At 44.5% G+C, this 17,463-nt stretch overlaps 1 protein-coding gene across 1 annotated transcript in view; it reads right to left on the bottom strand.

Annotated features, from left to right (window-relative positions):
• The window catches only part of BRINP1 (BMP/retinoic acid inducible neural specific 1), a 65,847-nt gene that overhangs the window by 18,440 nt on the left and 29,944 nt on the right, over positions 1-17,463 (bottom strand). Inside the window, exon 3 of the mRNA XM_089534891.1 lies at positions 1,669-1,859. Coding sequence (XP_089391017.1) covers positions 1,669-1,859 — 191 coding nt within the window. The remainder of the gene's footprint in view (positions 1-1,668; positions 1,860-17,463) is intronic.

Here is a 17,463-nt window from a genome sequence, read left to right as displayed (position 1 = left end):
TCATCTTCCTCTTTACTGCCGTCAAGACGAATCTTTCATTCCCCTTGTACGGTTCCCCCGGCGGCTTCCCTTCCTTGCGTTTTCTGCATCGGGGGCTGATGGAACGCTTAGTGCCGCTGTCCATCGCCAGCTCCCATTACAAAGCCCGTGCATATTTTACAGTGTTGTGTCGTAAAAACAGGCGCGCGAACAAGCCGCGGTGAATAATTCACCGCCGTGCCTGGGCAAAATTAAAAATATATTTCACTGTCAAAAGGTCGGCGTTTGTGAGGGATTTCGAGGGAGACGGGGAAGGAATGAGCCAGGTGGCAGGAGGTCAAGAAGGTGAGAAGACGACATCTGAATGGTGTCCTTCGTGAATGGGCCGCCGCATGGAAAAACAGAAACACACGGCGTGGTCCTACACCGGTTTGCTCAAAACTAAACCCTATTATCCAACACTGGGGTTCTTCTTATGCAAATCCCCATGTGTGGACTTATGCAAAGACTGTGCTATACAGCCCTTGTGATGAATGGCAATGCCTTTAGCCGGTGGCAGCAAGTTCTTTGGGATCTGGAGAAGGAATTCCATAAACAAGGGGCCATTCATTAGAAGAACACAGAAACTAGGAGAGGCTGCAGCAGTTTGCTTTTGCCTGAGCCTCCTGGGAAGGAGCTGACTAATGTACACAGAGGCTGGTAATCCAAATTGTCAAGAACCTGGTCTAGCTATCTTTCACTTCATCCTCTTCTGAGGTTATTTGTGACTATCCCATGGCATCAGAGCAGTTTGGGGCCAAGCAAAGGCATTTTGAGCATTCTGCGCAACACTACTGTCTTTTCCCTTCATGAAGCAAACTCCATAATGCAACTGATAGATCCAAAAGACACAGGCCAAGTTCCTGCATAATTCGAGTGCATGCCAATCTATTTTTGTGCAATTACACAGATGAACTACAAGATACATTTGCTGAATACCAACACTGTGTAACCTATTACATATCTGCCAACAGGCCTTGTTATTGTCCCACAGTGCATTGGGGTATGCAAAAGCTGTTGTTTCCACAATTCCAGTGAATCAAAGGTTACTCTGATGAAGTTACACACCATCCAAGAGTGTACAACTGAACACAAAATGAACTCCATTAATGCATCCCAAATTAATGCAACCATTGCACAACAGCCGCACACACACAAAAAAAAAATACACCTAGGTGTATAAAGGCCTTACACCAGTGTAAAAAACCAGAACGATTCCTGCCATGAACAACCATCCAATGTTTTTCTTTGCTAACACTCACTTGTAAAACAATCGGTTTCACACATGTGAAAAATTGCAATAGTGGCAAAACCAAAACATTATCCATCTTGGGGATGGAGATGGCACCTCCTTGGAAAAGCAAGATGTTGCCCACTTCTCTCCTCTTTTCTGGGAGGAGAAAGTAACTGGGACATTTTAAGAGCAAATGAAAAAGTGGGATGGCACAGGATTAATTGTCCCCACAAACTGGGAAAGTTGGAGGGTGTGGATTCAGCCATAGATTGAAGGAACCAAGATGACAACCAAAAAGGACTTCTGACACAAGTCCAAAGCATCAGAGCTAGTACAGTCCATTGACCCTCTTCCCCATTTGCCACCCCAACCCCAAATCCTTGCCAACCGAAGGTTCAGACCCAGCGGCCACCTACCTCCCAAGGTGGCAGAGATGAGTATGTGCGTGCCGTACTTTTTGATGATGGTATCTATGAACTGCTGCGTTGTGGGCCTCCTGCCCAGCAGGCGGATGCTCCTCTGGAACTCAGGCATCAGGGGGACCGGGTTACGGAGCAGATCTCTCCGCTCGATGGCTGTGTTCCTCACCTTCCAACGGGCAAATTCCCTAAGCGACAACACAGGAACACAAGGCAGGTGAGGTTCCAAATCCAGGCAGGAAAGGCAGAAGACCAAGGGAAGGGATGGTGGAAGGAAAGGAGGGGAAATAGGGTGCATTACCCCCACAGAGAGACACAGGGACATTTCTAGGGCCAGAGCTAACAGTTTCAGGGTGAGAGGAAGAGGAGCAAAAGAAGGGAAAGCAAAGAGGGGAAGGAAAGATATTATTTCAATATACAGTGATTCATATTGAAGCAATGAGTCTGTCTAGATTGGAAGGAAGACATTTAAAGTACAATATTTAATTTGACCACATATGGGCAACATTAAATACGTGTGTGTGTGTGTGTGTGTGTGTGTGTGTGTATAGAACAGGTAAGTATATAGGTTTGTGGTATATAACAGGTAGATCGCACTCCATATTACCAAATGGCGGTGATGTGTATGCGGACACCATTTAATAATAATATGCCGCCATTTAATAATATGGGGCGCAATTATTGGTATTTTTTCACATCCATGACAACTGAACCTCTTGTGGATCCAAAGGGCCAACTGTATTCTGAAATACAATATTTTTAAAATGTGAATGAGAATATGTACACTTTTTCATGCACACACAGAGAAGGGAAATCCAATGGCCACATGGGACAAAATATACATGATGGTATAAATATGGGAAGAGGGAAACCATGTGGCAATGAGATCGGAACATATGCCAATGTCTAAACTTAAGATGTGTAGGTTTTAGGCAAACGTTAGCCCATTCCATTTCTCCATCCTACACAATCCTGGGATTTTGTGAGGCACCAGTGCTCTTTGGAAGGCCAAAGACCTTGTAAAACTTCATATCCCAGGATTGCACAGGATGGAGCTACAACAGAAGTAGTATCAAACTGCATTATTTCTACAGTGTGGATGCACCCTTAGTCCTGCTCTCATAGTGGCTACAGAAATGGCAAGGGGAAAATAGACTCACTTATTCCCAGACTGGTCTCATGGCTATTATTATTATTATTATTATTATTGAGTGACTTTTTCCCAACTTTTAAGTCCTGGTGAGAACAAAAGAGGAAAGAAAACCAGTTAGTCTAGAACCTCAAGGGAACCTCTAGTAGCCTAAGGGGAAAGAAGGTTGCCCAAATGTTGCCATCTTACTTATAGCAGAAAAAGGCAATCTCTATTTTTGCCCCGTAGCAATGCTTGACTAATGAGCACACAACAGAAAGACTGTGTGCCACTACTGCTAAAGAAGTAAGATAAAATAAAATGGTGGGCATCACCAGAGAGTATTGTGAATGCTTGTTAGCAGTGTGGAGCCTCAAGGGGATGGAGACGTTGGAGGGGAAATGATGAGGTGGAAAGATACGGTTCAGAGGACGGGGCAAGGATTTCAGCCTCCTGGGACGAGTTGACCCAAGGGCAGGCACATCTCTAGCCGGAGAGAAGACTCCAGGAAGAAAAGGCCCTCGGACCAAATTAAATACTCCATCTTCAAATTGCCAAGGAGGCCAGAGGGCAGAAGGAGAGGAATGAGTTTTGTGCAAGAGCCCAAGGGCTGGTACTTGATACCAAAGGAAGGGAGAGAGAGATTAAACACAGCACAGGATCCTGTTGGTGTCATACGCATGCATTGGTTCATCAGTGGAAGGTCTCCGGTTTTCTGGAGACCAGAGTTCGAATCTCTGCTTGGCCATGGAAACCCAGCTGGGCAAATCACACTCTCTATGTGTCAGAGGAAAGCAAAGGCAAAGCGTCCACTGGGCAAATCTTGTCAGGAAACGCCAATGATAGATTCACTTTAAGGTTGCCATGAAGTGGAAGAGACTTGAAGGCACACAACAAGAACAGAAATAATTTGACACACACACACACACACACACACATATAGTTGGCCCTCCTTATCCACGGATTTTTTATTTACGGATTCAAGCATCCATGGCTTGAAAATATTACCCAACCATATAAATTCCCAATAGCAAACCTTGATTTTGCCATTTTACATAATGGGCATCATTTTGCTATGCCATTGTATTTAATGGGACTTGACCATCCATGGAGTTTGTTATCCACAGTGGGTCCTGGAACCAAACCCCGGTGGATAACAAGGACACACACACACAAACATACACACACACACACACACACATATATATGCAATGCAGAATAGTATTCAGTTCAATGATTCAGAGTTTTGTATGTGGAAGTGTTGTGCATGGATGCAGCTTGCGCATGGATGCTTTTGCCTGATCCAACAGGGAAGGCAAGGTTCCATCCCTTCCTCGCCATTCCTCCCTGATGAGTTATTGATATGCAAGCGCCTTTTGCATTTTTAAGCTCAGTTTGCAGCAATGGGAATAAGCTGAGGACAAAACATGGAGGAGGAGCGAGAAACAAGGAAATTTTCAAAACAGAAGGAAAAACAGGATGGCAGAGGATTCATTGGGACAGTCCCTGTCAAACCAGGACAGTTAGAGGGGATGCACCTTGTTGCAGGGTCCCATTACCCATTTCTGTTTCTCTGCAAGAGTTTCTCTCTCTCTCTGGAAATCAACAAGGCTGCATTTCAGCAGCATTACCAAAGGGAGAACTAGATAAATCAAGAAAAGGAAAAAGTATGCTGAGCATCAGCAGAAGACTCTGCAGAGTTTCTCAGCGTTCAGCAGAAACCCGGGATTTATCGTGTGCCAGGGAAGCCATCTTGTCTCTCGGGGAGGAAGGCAGACACACAAATGTGTTCTCAATAATAAAACAAACAATAAACAAATATGTTGCGATCAAAGCGCACCTGTCTGTTTTGACACGCTGAGGGTGCACATTGTTTCGGTTATTTCAAGAACACTGTGGGGGGAATCCTCAGTGCCGAAAAACACAGCATTGCTGCTGCTGTTTCACTGTTGTTGTTGTGTGCCTTCAAGACATTTCTGACTTTTGGTGACCCTAAGGCAAAGTTATCAAGCATCTAAAGCAATTCAGTGTGTGTTATGTGTGCTCAACCTGGATGAATTTGGGAAGTGAGGAACAAGAGCAGCAAGAGATTATACTGTACATTGTATAGTATTCAGGATGCAATGGAGTATCTTGCAGAAGGACATGGCTGGCTGTCTAGAAACCAGAGAAGCCACACTAGGTGCCGAACTATGTTAATGCAGGTTCCATGGTGAAGTTGGTGGTGAAGATAAAGGCGATACAAAGAGAACAAGCCAATGTGTTGGAGATTTTGGACATGCTGATGGTAGAGCAATGGCTCGGAAGAGGAAGAGGACAATTTGGCATGACTTTAAGGATGCTCTTAGTTAAGTGGATTGTTCCAGCACCATATTAAAAAATAAAAGGAAGAAATCACCAAGGGAAGGATGGAGGAAGGAACAAAATAAAAGAAAAATTGCAATCAAACAAGCATGACATTGACTCCAGCACTGTCTCGGCTCAGACAGCCTGGCCTCCTTTTATGAGTCAGACCTAATTATTTGGTGCTGAGATGATTTTATTGCCCAAGTAAAGGAAGGCAGAAGGAATCACCTGTCAAGAGGATGGCCCAGCGCCAGGATGCAATCCAACAATATGAGCTGGCGACTAAGGCATAGTCTTCGTTTATATTGCTGGTGCCATCGGGGTAAGATATCGGGGCAGAATGTTAATGTTCTGCTTCACCACCGAAAACAAAAGAGCCCCTGAATGAATCATGAGTGGCTTACCAATGTGAAGTAGTAGATACAGGCTGAGATCCTGTATGGGGAACATGTAGAGTGAATCACTGCATGTAGGTTTATGGCCTGCTAGTGCTAAACAACCCATGCATACAATTTAATTCACAGATGAATGTGCAAAATGCATGGACATCTCATGTGCATGTCCATCTCAGGAACATCTCCTGTGCAGGTGGATCTGCTCATACGATGGCACCTCATACATAACTCCATCCCTGCAACTTTGAATGGAGTGAGACTGTTCCTCACCAAACACAAATGAGCAACCACTTCCACAGAGGAACGTATACAAGGGTAAGACACCAGCAGTCACCCTTAATACTCTAAAGACACCAGATTTCATTTGATCTTGGAAGCTAAGCAGGGTTAGGAGACTGCCAAAGAATACCAGGTGATGGAGAAAGATTTCAGAGGAAGAAACTGGCAAAACCATCTCAAAGTCTTCCTTGGCCTAAGAAAACTCTATGGGATTCATGGGGGAACCTTAAATGGACAGGCAACTTGAAGGCATGCACACATTTACAAAGATGTATGACCCAAGCAGAATGCCAACCATATATACTCATGTGTTTGTCTGTTTCGTCTGTATTGGTTGCAATAGTTTACAAGCCAGTTTGGGCCCTAGTACTGGGAAAAATGTGAAAATACTGTAAATGAATACAGATACATGACAATAATTTAGCTCACCCTCTTCTTGCTGCAGAAAATCCATATCTACAGCATCCCATACAGGTAGTCCTTCAGACTTGGTTTTGACATCTCAAATGCTGCAGATCCTGCCTCCACTGAGGCAAGCTATTCTGCAGTTGACCAGCTCATGCTCATCTAAGTACTGACCAAATCTGACCCTGCTTATCTTCCAAGATCAGATGGGATCTGATGCCTTTGGCATATTTAGACAAGACATGACTTTTCGGACTACTTTCAGTTCCATAACCTATTCATTCTATAATTCGATGGCTGGCAATTCTTTGGAATTTAATCCACATGTTGTGCTTTACAGATGCACATCTAGGCAGCGTGTTTGACATGCTTTAGTGACAAGCATGCGCTTGGCTCCATTTCCACACCAAGCGTGGCTTTCAAGCAAAGATGACTCAAAACCCTCCCCAGCCCGAATCCAATTTATTTATTATTTCTTTTATTGTGAAATCCTTTCTTTCTGCACCCCCTTCCCCCCCCCCCAACCAGGGTCCACAAGATGGCTAGCATCAATATAAAACAATTTTAAAACACAATCCATCGACGACGCAGCCACTCATATAAAAAAATAATAAATAGGAGCCAATAAAGCCACAAATAATGAGAAAATCACAACAGCAGCAGAGGAAGGAGTCGAGACCTTCAAAGCGGCAATGAATCATGGCAGAAGCAATCCTAGGTGCCCTTGCTTGGGCATTAGGGCCAAATCAAACAGACTTTAAAGGACGGAGCAAGGAGCGGTGTCTTTAGTTTATGTTTCGCTGCAGAATAAGCATGCTGGGCTCCGTCTCAATGGGGTGAGTTTTCCGGGGGATGGAGTCCGTTGCACCTTCTGCTCTGGGCTCAGTCCGGATTGCCCTCCCGCAAACACACGCTTGCAATCTTGACTGTAATATAGCGATTCATTAAAACAAATGGATCATCAGTTTCATTGGCTGAACTTGACTTCTGCCATAATGAGATCCTCTTCTCTTTCTCCATGCCAGATATAGCTGGATAAATCTCTATAATTTTTTTTCACCCTCAGTTGACTTTCAGGTGATGGTTATAGGGAAGAGAAGGGGAAGAAGAAGGTAGGAAAGAAGAGGGGAAGGAAGGAAAGGAGAAAGGGAGGGAAGGAGGGAGGAGTAAGGAAAGAAAAAGAGAAGAAGGGAGGGAGGGAGGGATGAGTAAGGAAAGAAAAAGGGAAGAAGGGAGAGAAGGAAGGAAGGAGACCGGTAGGCACCAAAGAAGAGAGGAAGGAGAAATAAAGAGGGATGGTCTACAGTTTTAGCATTTCCTTACAAAGAAAGTGTTCCCTGACCTCTGATGAAAATCCTCTGGGTTTGATCCATTTATGTAAGAAACCTGAAGTGCTTGCATTTGGCTCATTTGTGATGAACATCATCTTCAAATCATGTTGCCTATTTTCTGAACTATTTGGTTGCTGGAACCTCAGATAAAAGGGAGTCCCAGAACCACCCAAGCTTATATACCAAGTTTTTTTGTGGGTTTTTGGGGCTATGGGGACATGTTCTGGAAGAGTTTATTCCTGACGTTTCGCCAGCATAATTCTCTGAAGATGTCGGCCACAGATGCTGGTGAAATATCAGGAATAAACTCTTCTAGAACATGGCCACAGAGCCCCCAAAACCCACAAAAAACTATGGATGCCGGCCACGAAAGCCTTCGACTTGACCTTATATACACAATTTCCAGGGCCCAGCTAGATTCCGATGGACACAACAGGCTCCTTGTTAACTCCTCTTCTGGATGCTACATTTCTGTGGAGGATGAGGAGCAGGTGCAACACAGTATTAAAATGTGCAATAAAAATAAAATACAAGGAAGCTGCACCGGGTCTCTTCGTTTGCTTAACCCTGCAAACCAATAATGAAGAGTGCAGTTTATTACAAACAGGAGGCTTTAAATGAGCTATATCTTTTAACTGACTCTACTGGCAAGCGCCATTTCAGTAATCTACTGCCCTCCATAGTTGGTAGTTTAAGGTAGTAATTTTAGGATGTAATACCTTGCCCTTGAGGTGCTAAAGAATCGCCCAACTCCGGGCAGCATTCGGCTAGGGACGTCCATCTTTGTAAATGTCCTTCTGCGTTTGCTAAATTGAACTCAGTTGTTTCACAATATCCATATTCACCTCGGAGCTGCTATGGCATTACAACATCCACTGCATGACCATGGAGTTACTGATTCATCATGACTGAATGTGCAATGTACATTAGATGCACATCAAGGTTCTTTGAATCTTCTTGGAGCACAACAGGAGTGCCTGGCGTACATCAGAAGTGCCCAATACACATTTGAAGCACCAGATGACCATTGGAGCAACCTTGCCAGTGTCTCTTCCCTCACACCCCTATCCCCTTCTGCTTCTTTTGGGTTATGTTTCACACACCAAAAACCAATGGGTTATCTGCAAGGCAGGAGGACGTGATGCCTTTCAGAAGCTGGACTGCCTCTCCTAGGGGTCCAAGCATACCTAGGAGTCCACCACACCAATGGTGAAGAGCAATGTGTATTGCATTCACTCCCCATCCTTGGTCCATGCTGTCCAAAATGGTGGTAGGCTTCCATTCTGCATATGATAGACCTGTTAAGCTCTGTTATGCATGCAAACTTGGACATGTTCAAAGACCAGTATCAGCATGGTACCTTTTCCTGGATTCTTGCATCCCTTCTCTCCCATCACCCTCCAGAGATTAGTTTCTGGAAAGACAGGGCATTAAACATGTTTCTTCCCTCATTCATCTTACCCTAGTGTTGGTAGGTGAAATTAAAAAAAACAGGGCTCCTGAACCTTTAATGGTTGCATAGAAGAGAGACAAGAGAGTAGTTTCGTGGCTTGAGTGTTGGACTACAACTCTGCAGGTCACATTTCAAATCCCTATTCAGCTGTGGAAACCCACAAGTCATACTCTCTAGGCCCCAGTCATACTTGGGCAAGTCCTACTCTCTCAGCCTCAGAGGAAGAGAAAAACAATTACCATCACCCAAACAAATCTTGCTCAGAAAACCCCATGATAGGTTTTCCATAGAGTTGCCAACTTGAAGGCACATAGTAATAACAACAACAATGCTAGAAATTTGGGGGTCGAAGGGACATGTCAAGAGAGGGCAGGATTCTTATATGAGAGGCATTTGCCTACTTACTGAATGTAGTGGCATGATCTTTTAAGGGTGTGAACTACTATTGGAGGGACAATGCCCTCGGTTTGTGCCACTATCAAACCTGAATGTCTCTCTTTCAATGAAAACCGCCTTGCCAACATGTAGTAGAATGCTCAATTCCTCCTTTGCAACAGCTGTTGTATATTATGTCAGTAGAAGGGATGTGGTGACTTAGTGGTTAAGATGCCACTTCTCATGATATGAAGATCAGAAGGCTGGCAGTTCGAGGCCTATGATGGGGTGAACTCCTACCAACCTAGCAGTTGGAAAACATCCAAATCCAAGTAGATAGATAGGTACCACTTTGGTGGGAAGGTAACAGTGTTCGGTGCAGTCATGCTGGCCATATGACCATCGGAGTCGTCCTTGGACAACACTGGCTCTTTGGCTTAGTAACAGAGATGAGCATTGCCCCCTACAGTCAGTTATGACTAGTATTCATGTCAAGGGACTACCTTTGCCTTTACCTTTAGGATGGTAAAACGATTCCAGAATTCAAGTACTGAACCAGCCACATCAGCTCAGCACTTTGGACATCTCCTTTAACATGTGGAGTGGATTTGTTGTCCCACTGACATGGACTTCACTGCCCAGTGTTGTTCCTCATTGGTAAAGCAACACAACCAACACCATTGCTCCATTGTCCTTTGAACACCCATTAACTGCTTCAATATGGGGGTGGTTTCTCATAATACTTTATAATTGTCAAGCATTGTCTCCACCCCCACAGGATTTATTGTTGTTGTTCTTGTTGTTGTTAGAAAAGGCACTGCTGAATTACCCGGCTCCTTCCCCGTTCCATAAAAAATGTTTATAACCCCATAAATTCTGGCATATCAGCAGCTTGTTATGGAGTGAGGGAGGGGGAAAAAGGTCATTGGAGAAGAAGAAGGAAGGAAGGGGGAGGAAGAGATGTCATATTGTCAGAAAGTCTGGCTCAGAATTGGACGGGGAAAGTCAGCTCAAGGGAGAATATCTCAGGGAAGCATCTGTTGATAAAAGCTCATAATGGGAAAATGTGCCTGCAATCCAGAGCTTGTTTCTTCAGATAAATATTTAATATAGATCACTGGAGATGAAGCAAGCATGGAGGGGAATGATGTTGCCTGTCCCATGACGGATGGAGGGGGGGAAGGATGGTGAGAAAACAATGCCAGTATTGTTATTATTTTAATGTCTTAGAAGTGAATAAGAGGATTTGGAGAGCCAGGGAGTCAAGTCACTCTGGAGAACTAAGGCTGAGTTCTTCTTTCTTCCATTCGTAGTGCTTCAGTGCAGACACAATACTAACTTGGTGGCTAGCCTGAGGCTGTCATGCTTAGGAACTATCATGAGGCAATGCAGCTCTTATAATAATGCTTGGTAAAGTGGAGTGCAGTAGGAAAAGAGGGGAACTACTGGAGACGTAGATTGGTTCAATCCAGAAAGTCATGGCCATGGATTTTCAAGACCTGAGCAGGACAGCTGAAGACTGGGACACTTGAACATCTCTTCTTCATAGGCTCACCATAAGTCAAAGTTGATAGCAAACTGGAACAGCAGGGACATTATGATGTCCATCAGACAAATCAGCATACATCTGTTGCTTCAGATCATCCCATTTGCCATGGCTCTGTGTAATCCTCTCCTCCTTTGGAGTTCTTTTGTGAGGATGAGTTCCCCAGGCACTTCTTGTTATCACCTTCAAGAAAGTCAACAGGATGGAGACTCCATGTCCTTCATGGGTGTTCTTTGAGTCTGAGGGAGTTTTCCTCCATCTGGCAAGCCAGGGTCTTATCCTCTTCCCAAAACATATCTGCAATATGTGGTCTTGGTATGGGAAGCTTCCTTAGATCACGTCCATGATTCACAGTGACCTTAAGATCAACACTGGAAAACCTGGGAGATGATATTCTCAGTGCCTCCTGAGTCCATGAATTGAGTCCGGAGACATGAGGAACTGCATTCCATAGGCTCCACAGCAGTAATGGGGTTTTTTGAGCATGGTTGTCATCAGTGCATGATCATGACTTAGTGTCTCCATTTCAGTTGTCCTATAACCATTATATGTTCTGTTGTGCATGTTCTGTGTAGAGCCATGAAACCCACTGGTTGACCTTAGGCAATGGCAAACCTCCTCTGAACAAAGCTCCTGTGAACAAAACCCCATGATAGGTTCACCTCAGGGACACCATAAGTTGGAAATGACTTACAGGCACACAACAACAGCAACAAGAGCAAAATGCCTAGTCTTTACCCTTAGAGACAGAGCAGAATAAAACTCAACAGAGAAGAAAGTGAAGAAAACAGAGCGATGCAAGGCGAGGAAATAAATCTTGAAGTTCTGTGTTTTGCAAAAAGCGCATGTCATTGGAGACCTCTCATCCAGTTTCAGGCAAAAGAGGGATTTAATGTGCCTGAGGGGAGACAAGGTTTCAAGGCAGCGAGGAACAGGAAAGTGCCATGTCTTTGGTCATGCTGGGATGGAGACACCACGATTCCACATCATTTGCTTTCGCGTCATTCAAACGTACCACCATTTCCCATTCAGAAAACGCTGCTTCCTGAGCAGAATATTGTGTAGCTGGAGTTGTATTCTGTGAAAAATTCACACGTGGTTGTGATCCCCTTTGAGTGCAGATAAAATATTAGTGTCCATGCAGAAAAAAAGCTAATTGTCAGCAAAAAACCTCCGTGTGTGAATTTTGCACAGAATAAGTCTCCAGTTAAAAAATATTACATACAAGGACTGAGCATTTTTCCTTGTGGAAAATAATACTGTTCTGCAGACATATATTGTCTTTCATGGAGAAAGAGCTATCTGGTGTGTAAAATGCTATCTTCTACTCATAATGATCTCAAGCTAATTTTGCATAGAATACATCCTGAACTGCAAACCTCCAGTGGAAGTTGACCATAGAGTTGTGTTGGAGGACTGTGAAATTCCTAGCCAAGTGTTTTCTCATTTAATAATAATAATATATGAATATATGTTTCTTTATATTCACTGTTTTCTCTGTGAGGAGGAGGTTGTGCCCCAAACTGCCGCAAATGTGTGAGACGCTATACTTGAACATTAAAATTTCACCTTTCTGGAAGCATATCTGTAAGTCTGCAAGGAGAGTGGCACAGCCAAAGAACCTCTTCTTTTTAAATACATACACACACACACACCTTTTTATGACAAATGTGGCCTGATGGATTGTACCTTGGAAGTGGCTCCAACATCCCTTCCTAACTGAAAAATGTGGAGGTCTTTAAAATCAAATAAAAGATGTCACACATCGAGAAGGATCTCTCCTTGGGCACCCGGGGGAACCGGCAGCAGCCGAATGACAGACGCGCTGCCTAATCTTTTATTTCTCTATCCTTCTCTGTCTCTTGGGAAAGAATTAAAATACACAGCGTCCTGGAACCAAAGCCCTGTAAAGGACCAGACAATTGCTCAAGTGGCTGGGTAAGCGCCGCTTCCGGTGCACCAAACCATTCTTCAAGCAGACGCAAAGCCTTGAGTGTGCATCATGGTTGCCTGTTGCAGTGCCAACTGTGAAATGGTGGACGCCTGAATATTTATGCTGCCTTGCATTATGCCACACTAAAAGTATACAGCAAAGATGGGCTGCTGCATAGTGACAAGGGGGAAATCTCCTTCCTTTTCTCCTGCAAGCCATACCTCCCCCAGCAAGCCCTAGAGTCTCCTTTTTCCTTTGTAGCTCCTCTCAAAATGGTGAGTGGAAGTGCTCTCACATCCCTCCAGTTCCCATTTTGAGAGAAGCTGTGGAGGAAAATAGAGGCATTTTAGGGTAGGAAAGGATTCTAGGGTTCTTGTGGTAGGTGTGTGTGTGTGTGTGTGTGTGTATATATGTATATGTATATGTATATGTATATGTATATGTATATGTATATATGCATGCCAGTCCTCTAAAGACCCCCACAACAATGTCCCAAAATATTGCATACACACACAGAGACACACATGCATAGCATTGAATTCAATTGCATTGCATGTTTTCATGCATTTGGGGTATTGCAAATACACAAAAGCATCTATCTATCTATCTATCTATCTATCTATCTATCTATCTATCTATCCATCCATCCATCCATCCATCTATCATCTATCTATCTATTTTGATGGATTGATTTTGCATGTTTTCATGTGTTTGGGGTATTGCAAATTTGCATTTGGGGTATTCCCCACCACTGACCAATACTTTTGTGCAATCATTGCAAATACCCCAAAGACATGAAAGCATGCAAACTATCTATCCTTCTTGATTGATAGATTGATTTTGCATGTTTCCATGTGTTTGGTGTATCTTTGTGGGGGGTCTTTGGAGGACCGCTACACAAAAACAGGCCCCAGGGCCTGTATGTAACCCACCAGTCACGCTATGACTGGCCCAGTATAGTAGAGCTTGTCCTTTGCTGATTTAAATTATTGTATATGAACCTCCTTCAATTTTATGATTCTCAGGGTTTCTTTCTCTCAGTCTCACCACTCTAAGAAGCACATAGGAATCTTATTTTTCTGCACAGAAAGCCTAGGCAATGAGCATGCAGCCTAAAATTTCCTTCTGAATCTGCCTGGGCTGGGCTAATTCAGCCAACCTTTTTGGAAACTTGGAATGTGGATGTCGTAATGAGAGAGGAAGCTATAACTCTGATGGATCGCTTTCTCTGTTGCAGTGCTTTCTCTGCTGGATGGTTTTCTGGGACTGTGTGTCCTCCAACTCTGGCCAAGGGCCAGCAGGATCCACCCTTCTAGTTATGACAATACAATTCTGGCCTGGTACCAGTCCTGGCATTAATAATTCACACCTCTGTAGGTCTGATGTGTGCATCTGTATTTCCCATTCTGCCTAAAGCTTTAGGTTCATCTTCCTTAAGCCCAGCCATGGTTTCCTTTCTCGCATTTCCTTGTGAACTCCCTTTGTCCGCCTCGAGGGCTTTTCCCAAGCATCTCTACCACCTTTTATGGCATACCCACCAGCCATTTTTGATGCCCTGCCTCTTACCTTCAAACTGCTTACCCATTACTAGGCTAATTTTATTCAGCCCACCCCGGACCAATACTTTTCTGCAACCATTTTATCTCCTTTGTCACAACAACAGCTCTTAGCTTCCCTGATGCTTCATCTTCTCAGCTTTCAGCCCATCCCACAAACGTCCTTCCTTCTTCTCCAGTAGTTTAACCCTAGCCAAACTGACAGCTTTCCTTTCCCTCTCAGGAGCTAGACTCCAAATGTTTGGACAGCTCCTTTCCTTGAGCACTTGGGATGTTTGTGCAAATCCCGTCTCGGTGCAGCCGCACGTCCCTTCGGTGTCAGAGGCACAATGCAATATCGATAGTAGGCAGACTCCGGGAACGTAAATGCATTCTGATCTCTTGGCTCCCACTTGCTCTGTCCCTACTCTTCAGCATCTGATCCCGAAGGGATTCATCCAAGCAGCACGAATGACTCCCTTGTGAAGTTGGCTTCGTTGCAGTTTTCTGTCAATATTTTATTGCAAATGACTGTGTCAGAGCAAAGCTCTGTGAAGCGAGATAGATGTGAAATGGCTTTGGAGTACCATGGGGGGGAGGGAGAAGGGAGGGAAATGCATTGCTTAAAAGCCCAAACATGCTGATGTATAACTTCTCCAGGAGCAGCAAGTATTGCTTGCCTTAGACTGCAGGCATATTGTTTTCTAAGATGCATCCATTTAAAATATTCATCCCACTTCTCCATCGCGGAGATGGCCAACAAAAGCATCAACACGCTGCGTATGATGACATTAGGAGATAAATGCAATCTAGTAGCAACCAGTGGCCTTGATGTCGGTGAGGTGGTCTTTTTTTGCTTTGGATTTTAGTCCAAACTATTCAAGGGGTACATGGAATACACTCGTATTCATTTGCGGTCTCCTATCCATGGATGTCCCAGCTTAGCTTCCAATATCAGACAGGAACTATTGCCTTTAGGGTATTGGTTAGTCTCACCAATGGTGAGTTAACAAATGGGTAAATCCAGTTGATTCAAGGGGTCCACTCTAGGCTTTGCCTTTTTTCATGAGATAACCTCGATTAAAAGTTTTGGTAGGGAGAGAAAGTTCTGATTCCCCCCAAAAAAGGTCCTTAAATGTATCCAATGGGGGAGGTATTGTTTTGTTTTGTTTTTAATTTAAAAGTCATTCCATCCAATGGGAAGGAAACCAGTGAAAAGGTTCATGCCTACCCTGATGGCTCTCCAGGTACACGTCCCTTGACAGATTGACTCCGCTACTCACACGGAAGTCACCAACTGTCACTGATATTCCCTCTCCCATTTGTGCATTCAGAGCTGAACTTATAGTTCTGGTGAAACATCAAGGTCTGACCCATGTCAGCCTTCTGTGGGAGAGCGCAAGTGCTCCTTATGGAGGCAAGTGGGTGGTTCTCAGGCTTCATAAATAGCAAGAGAACAAGGAGGGGAGAGGAGCCGAGAGCGAAGGAGCACGGGGAAATTGCAGAGGTGCCCAAAATAGAACACCCTTTAATAGGTAGCACCAGAACTTCTCGTGCTTGAACTCCGAGTTAATGCCTAACGTCAAACACAATGACTCCTATTCTTTACATAACAGCTCCGGTGAGGAGCTGCGAAAGCCGCCCCATTTGGAGGGAAGCAGCATTAAAATTAAAACTGAGTAATAGCTTCTGCTTGGCTTGTTAGAACCTTAAAATACGCTCCCAAGAGCCCGCCCCGGTTTCCGAGAGTGAGCCAGCAGATTTACGGCACTGAGATTCATCTCCCAAAATGCAAAGCGTCTCCAGCCTCCAGCGCTTGTTGGAGAGGCCCACCTGGGAGAGTCTGGAGAAGAGGTGGGAAAGCATCAGAAGGGAGGACAGAAGGAAAGGGAAGATCCCCCCCCCACCTCTTTTCCCATGAAACAAATAGAGGAGACATGTAGGCAGAGATTTCCTGAGGTTATAAGGAAAGCACCTCCACTTAGAAGTCTGGAAATGCCTTGTTTGATATACAGATGCACCCAGCTATATCACCCAGCTCTATTTCCTGCCGAGAAATAGAGCTAAACAAAAACATGGTCATGGGCTATAGGAATCCAGCAGACCAAAGCCATTGGGTCAGAGGGCCAAAGTACTTGAAGATTAACCTCTTGACCTCATTGCTTGCTGTTCAACTATGCGTGCAAACTTTTACAACTTATAGGGCCACTCCCAGGTGGGCTGGCCAAGGCCCGATACCCGCCAGGGGCAAAGGCAACTGATAGTAGGGCAGTGAATCCACTCTGGCATGCATCAATGACTTCAAAGGAAATATCCAGAAAGTGCTGATTCTATTTGAGAGATGAGATTCAGCCCTTTGGAGAACACCTGAAGGAGCCAGGAAGGTGGGGCAATGCATCTGTTGAATTCCTGCCTGCTTTCGAGCCACAGAGAAAATCCCATTTACCAAGCAGCTCATCCAAACTAAAGCGCCATTAACCTCAGGACCACCATCAGTCAAGGTGCTTAAGCAGCTGGTGGAACAAATCATTCCTCCATCAGGAGAAGCCAGAACTGGGTGGAAGAGTACATGCCTAGAATGCAGAAATGGCCAGGATCATTCCCTGCATTGCCATTGAAAAAAGCATCTGGAGCTTGAGGGTAGGCATGCCATCCCTTTGTCTGGGATCTCAGAAGGCTCTGCGGGGTCCGAGTGGGTGATAGTCACCCAGAAGGCAGTGGGGAACAAACTGCTTTGAAGGCCTAGATTTTGGGGGACAAGGTGGAAACTGGTGGTCGGTGAGAGCAGATTTAAGTCACTCCTCCCTCTTCCACTAAATCTCTTCTCTCTTTTTCACCTTCATCTCTCACCCACCCCTTATATTCTTTTCTTTCACTCACCCCTTCTTCATTCTCTTTCTCCTAGCATTCCCTCTCTCTTTCCCTCTCTTTCATACCATACAATTATAGCACTTTGAAGCCACTTTAAAACTCATGCTATCCTGAGATTTGTAGCTGTATCAGGTATTTGGCATTCTCTATCAGAGAGCTATATTGCCTCCCAGAACTTCAAATCCCAGGATTCT

This window comes from Sceloporus occidentalis, unplaced genomic scaffold (genome assembly GCF_023333645.1).
Source record: "Sceloporus occidentalis isolate IW3139 unplaced genomic scaffold, rSceOcc1.0.p SCAF_8, whole genome shotgun sequence".
NCBI lineage: Eukaryota > Metazoa > Chordata > Lepidosauria > Squamata > Phrynosomatidae > Sceloporus > Sceloporus occidentalis.
Note: the sequence above shows the minus strand (reverse complement) of the source record. Positions and strands in the feature narration are given on the sequence as shown.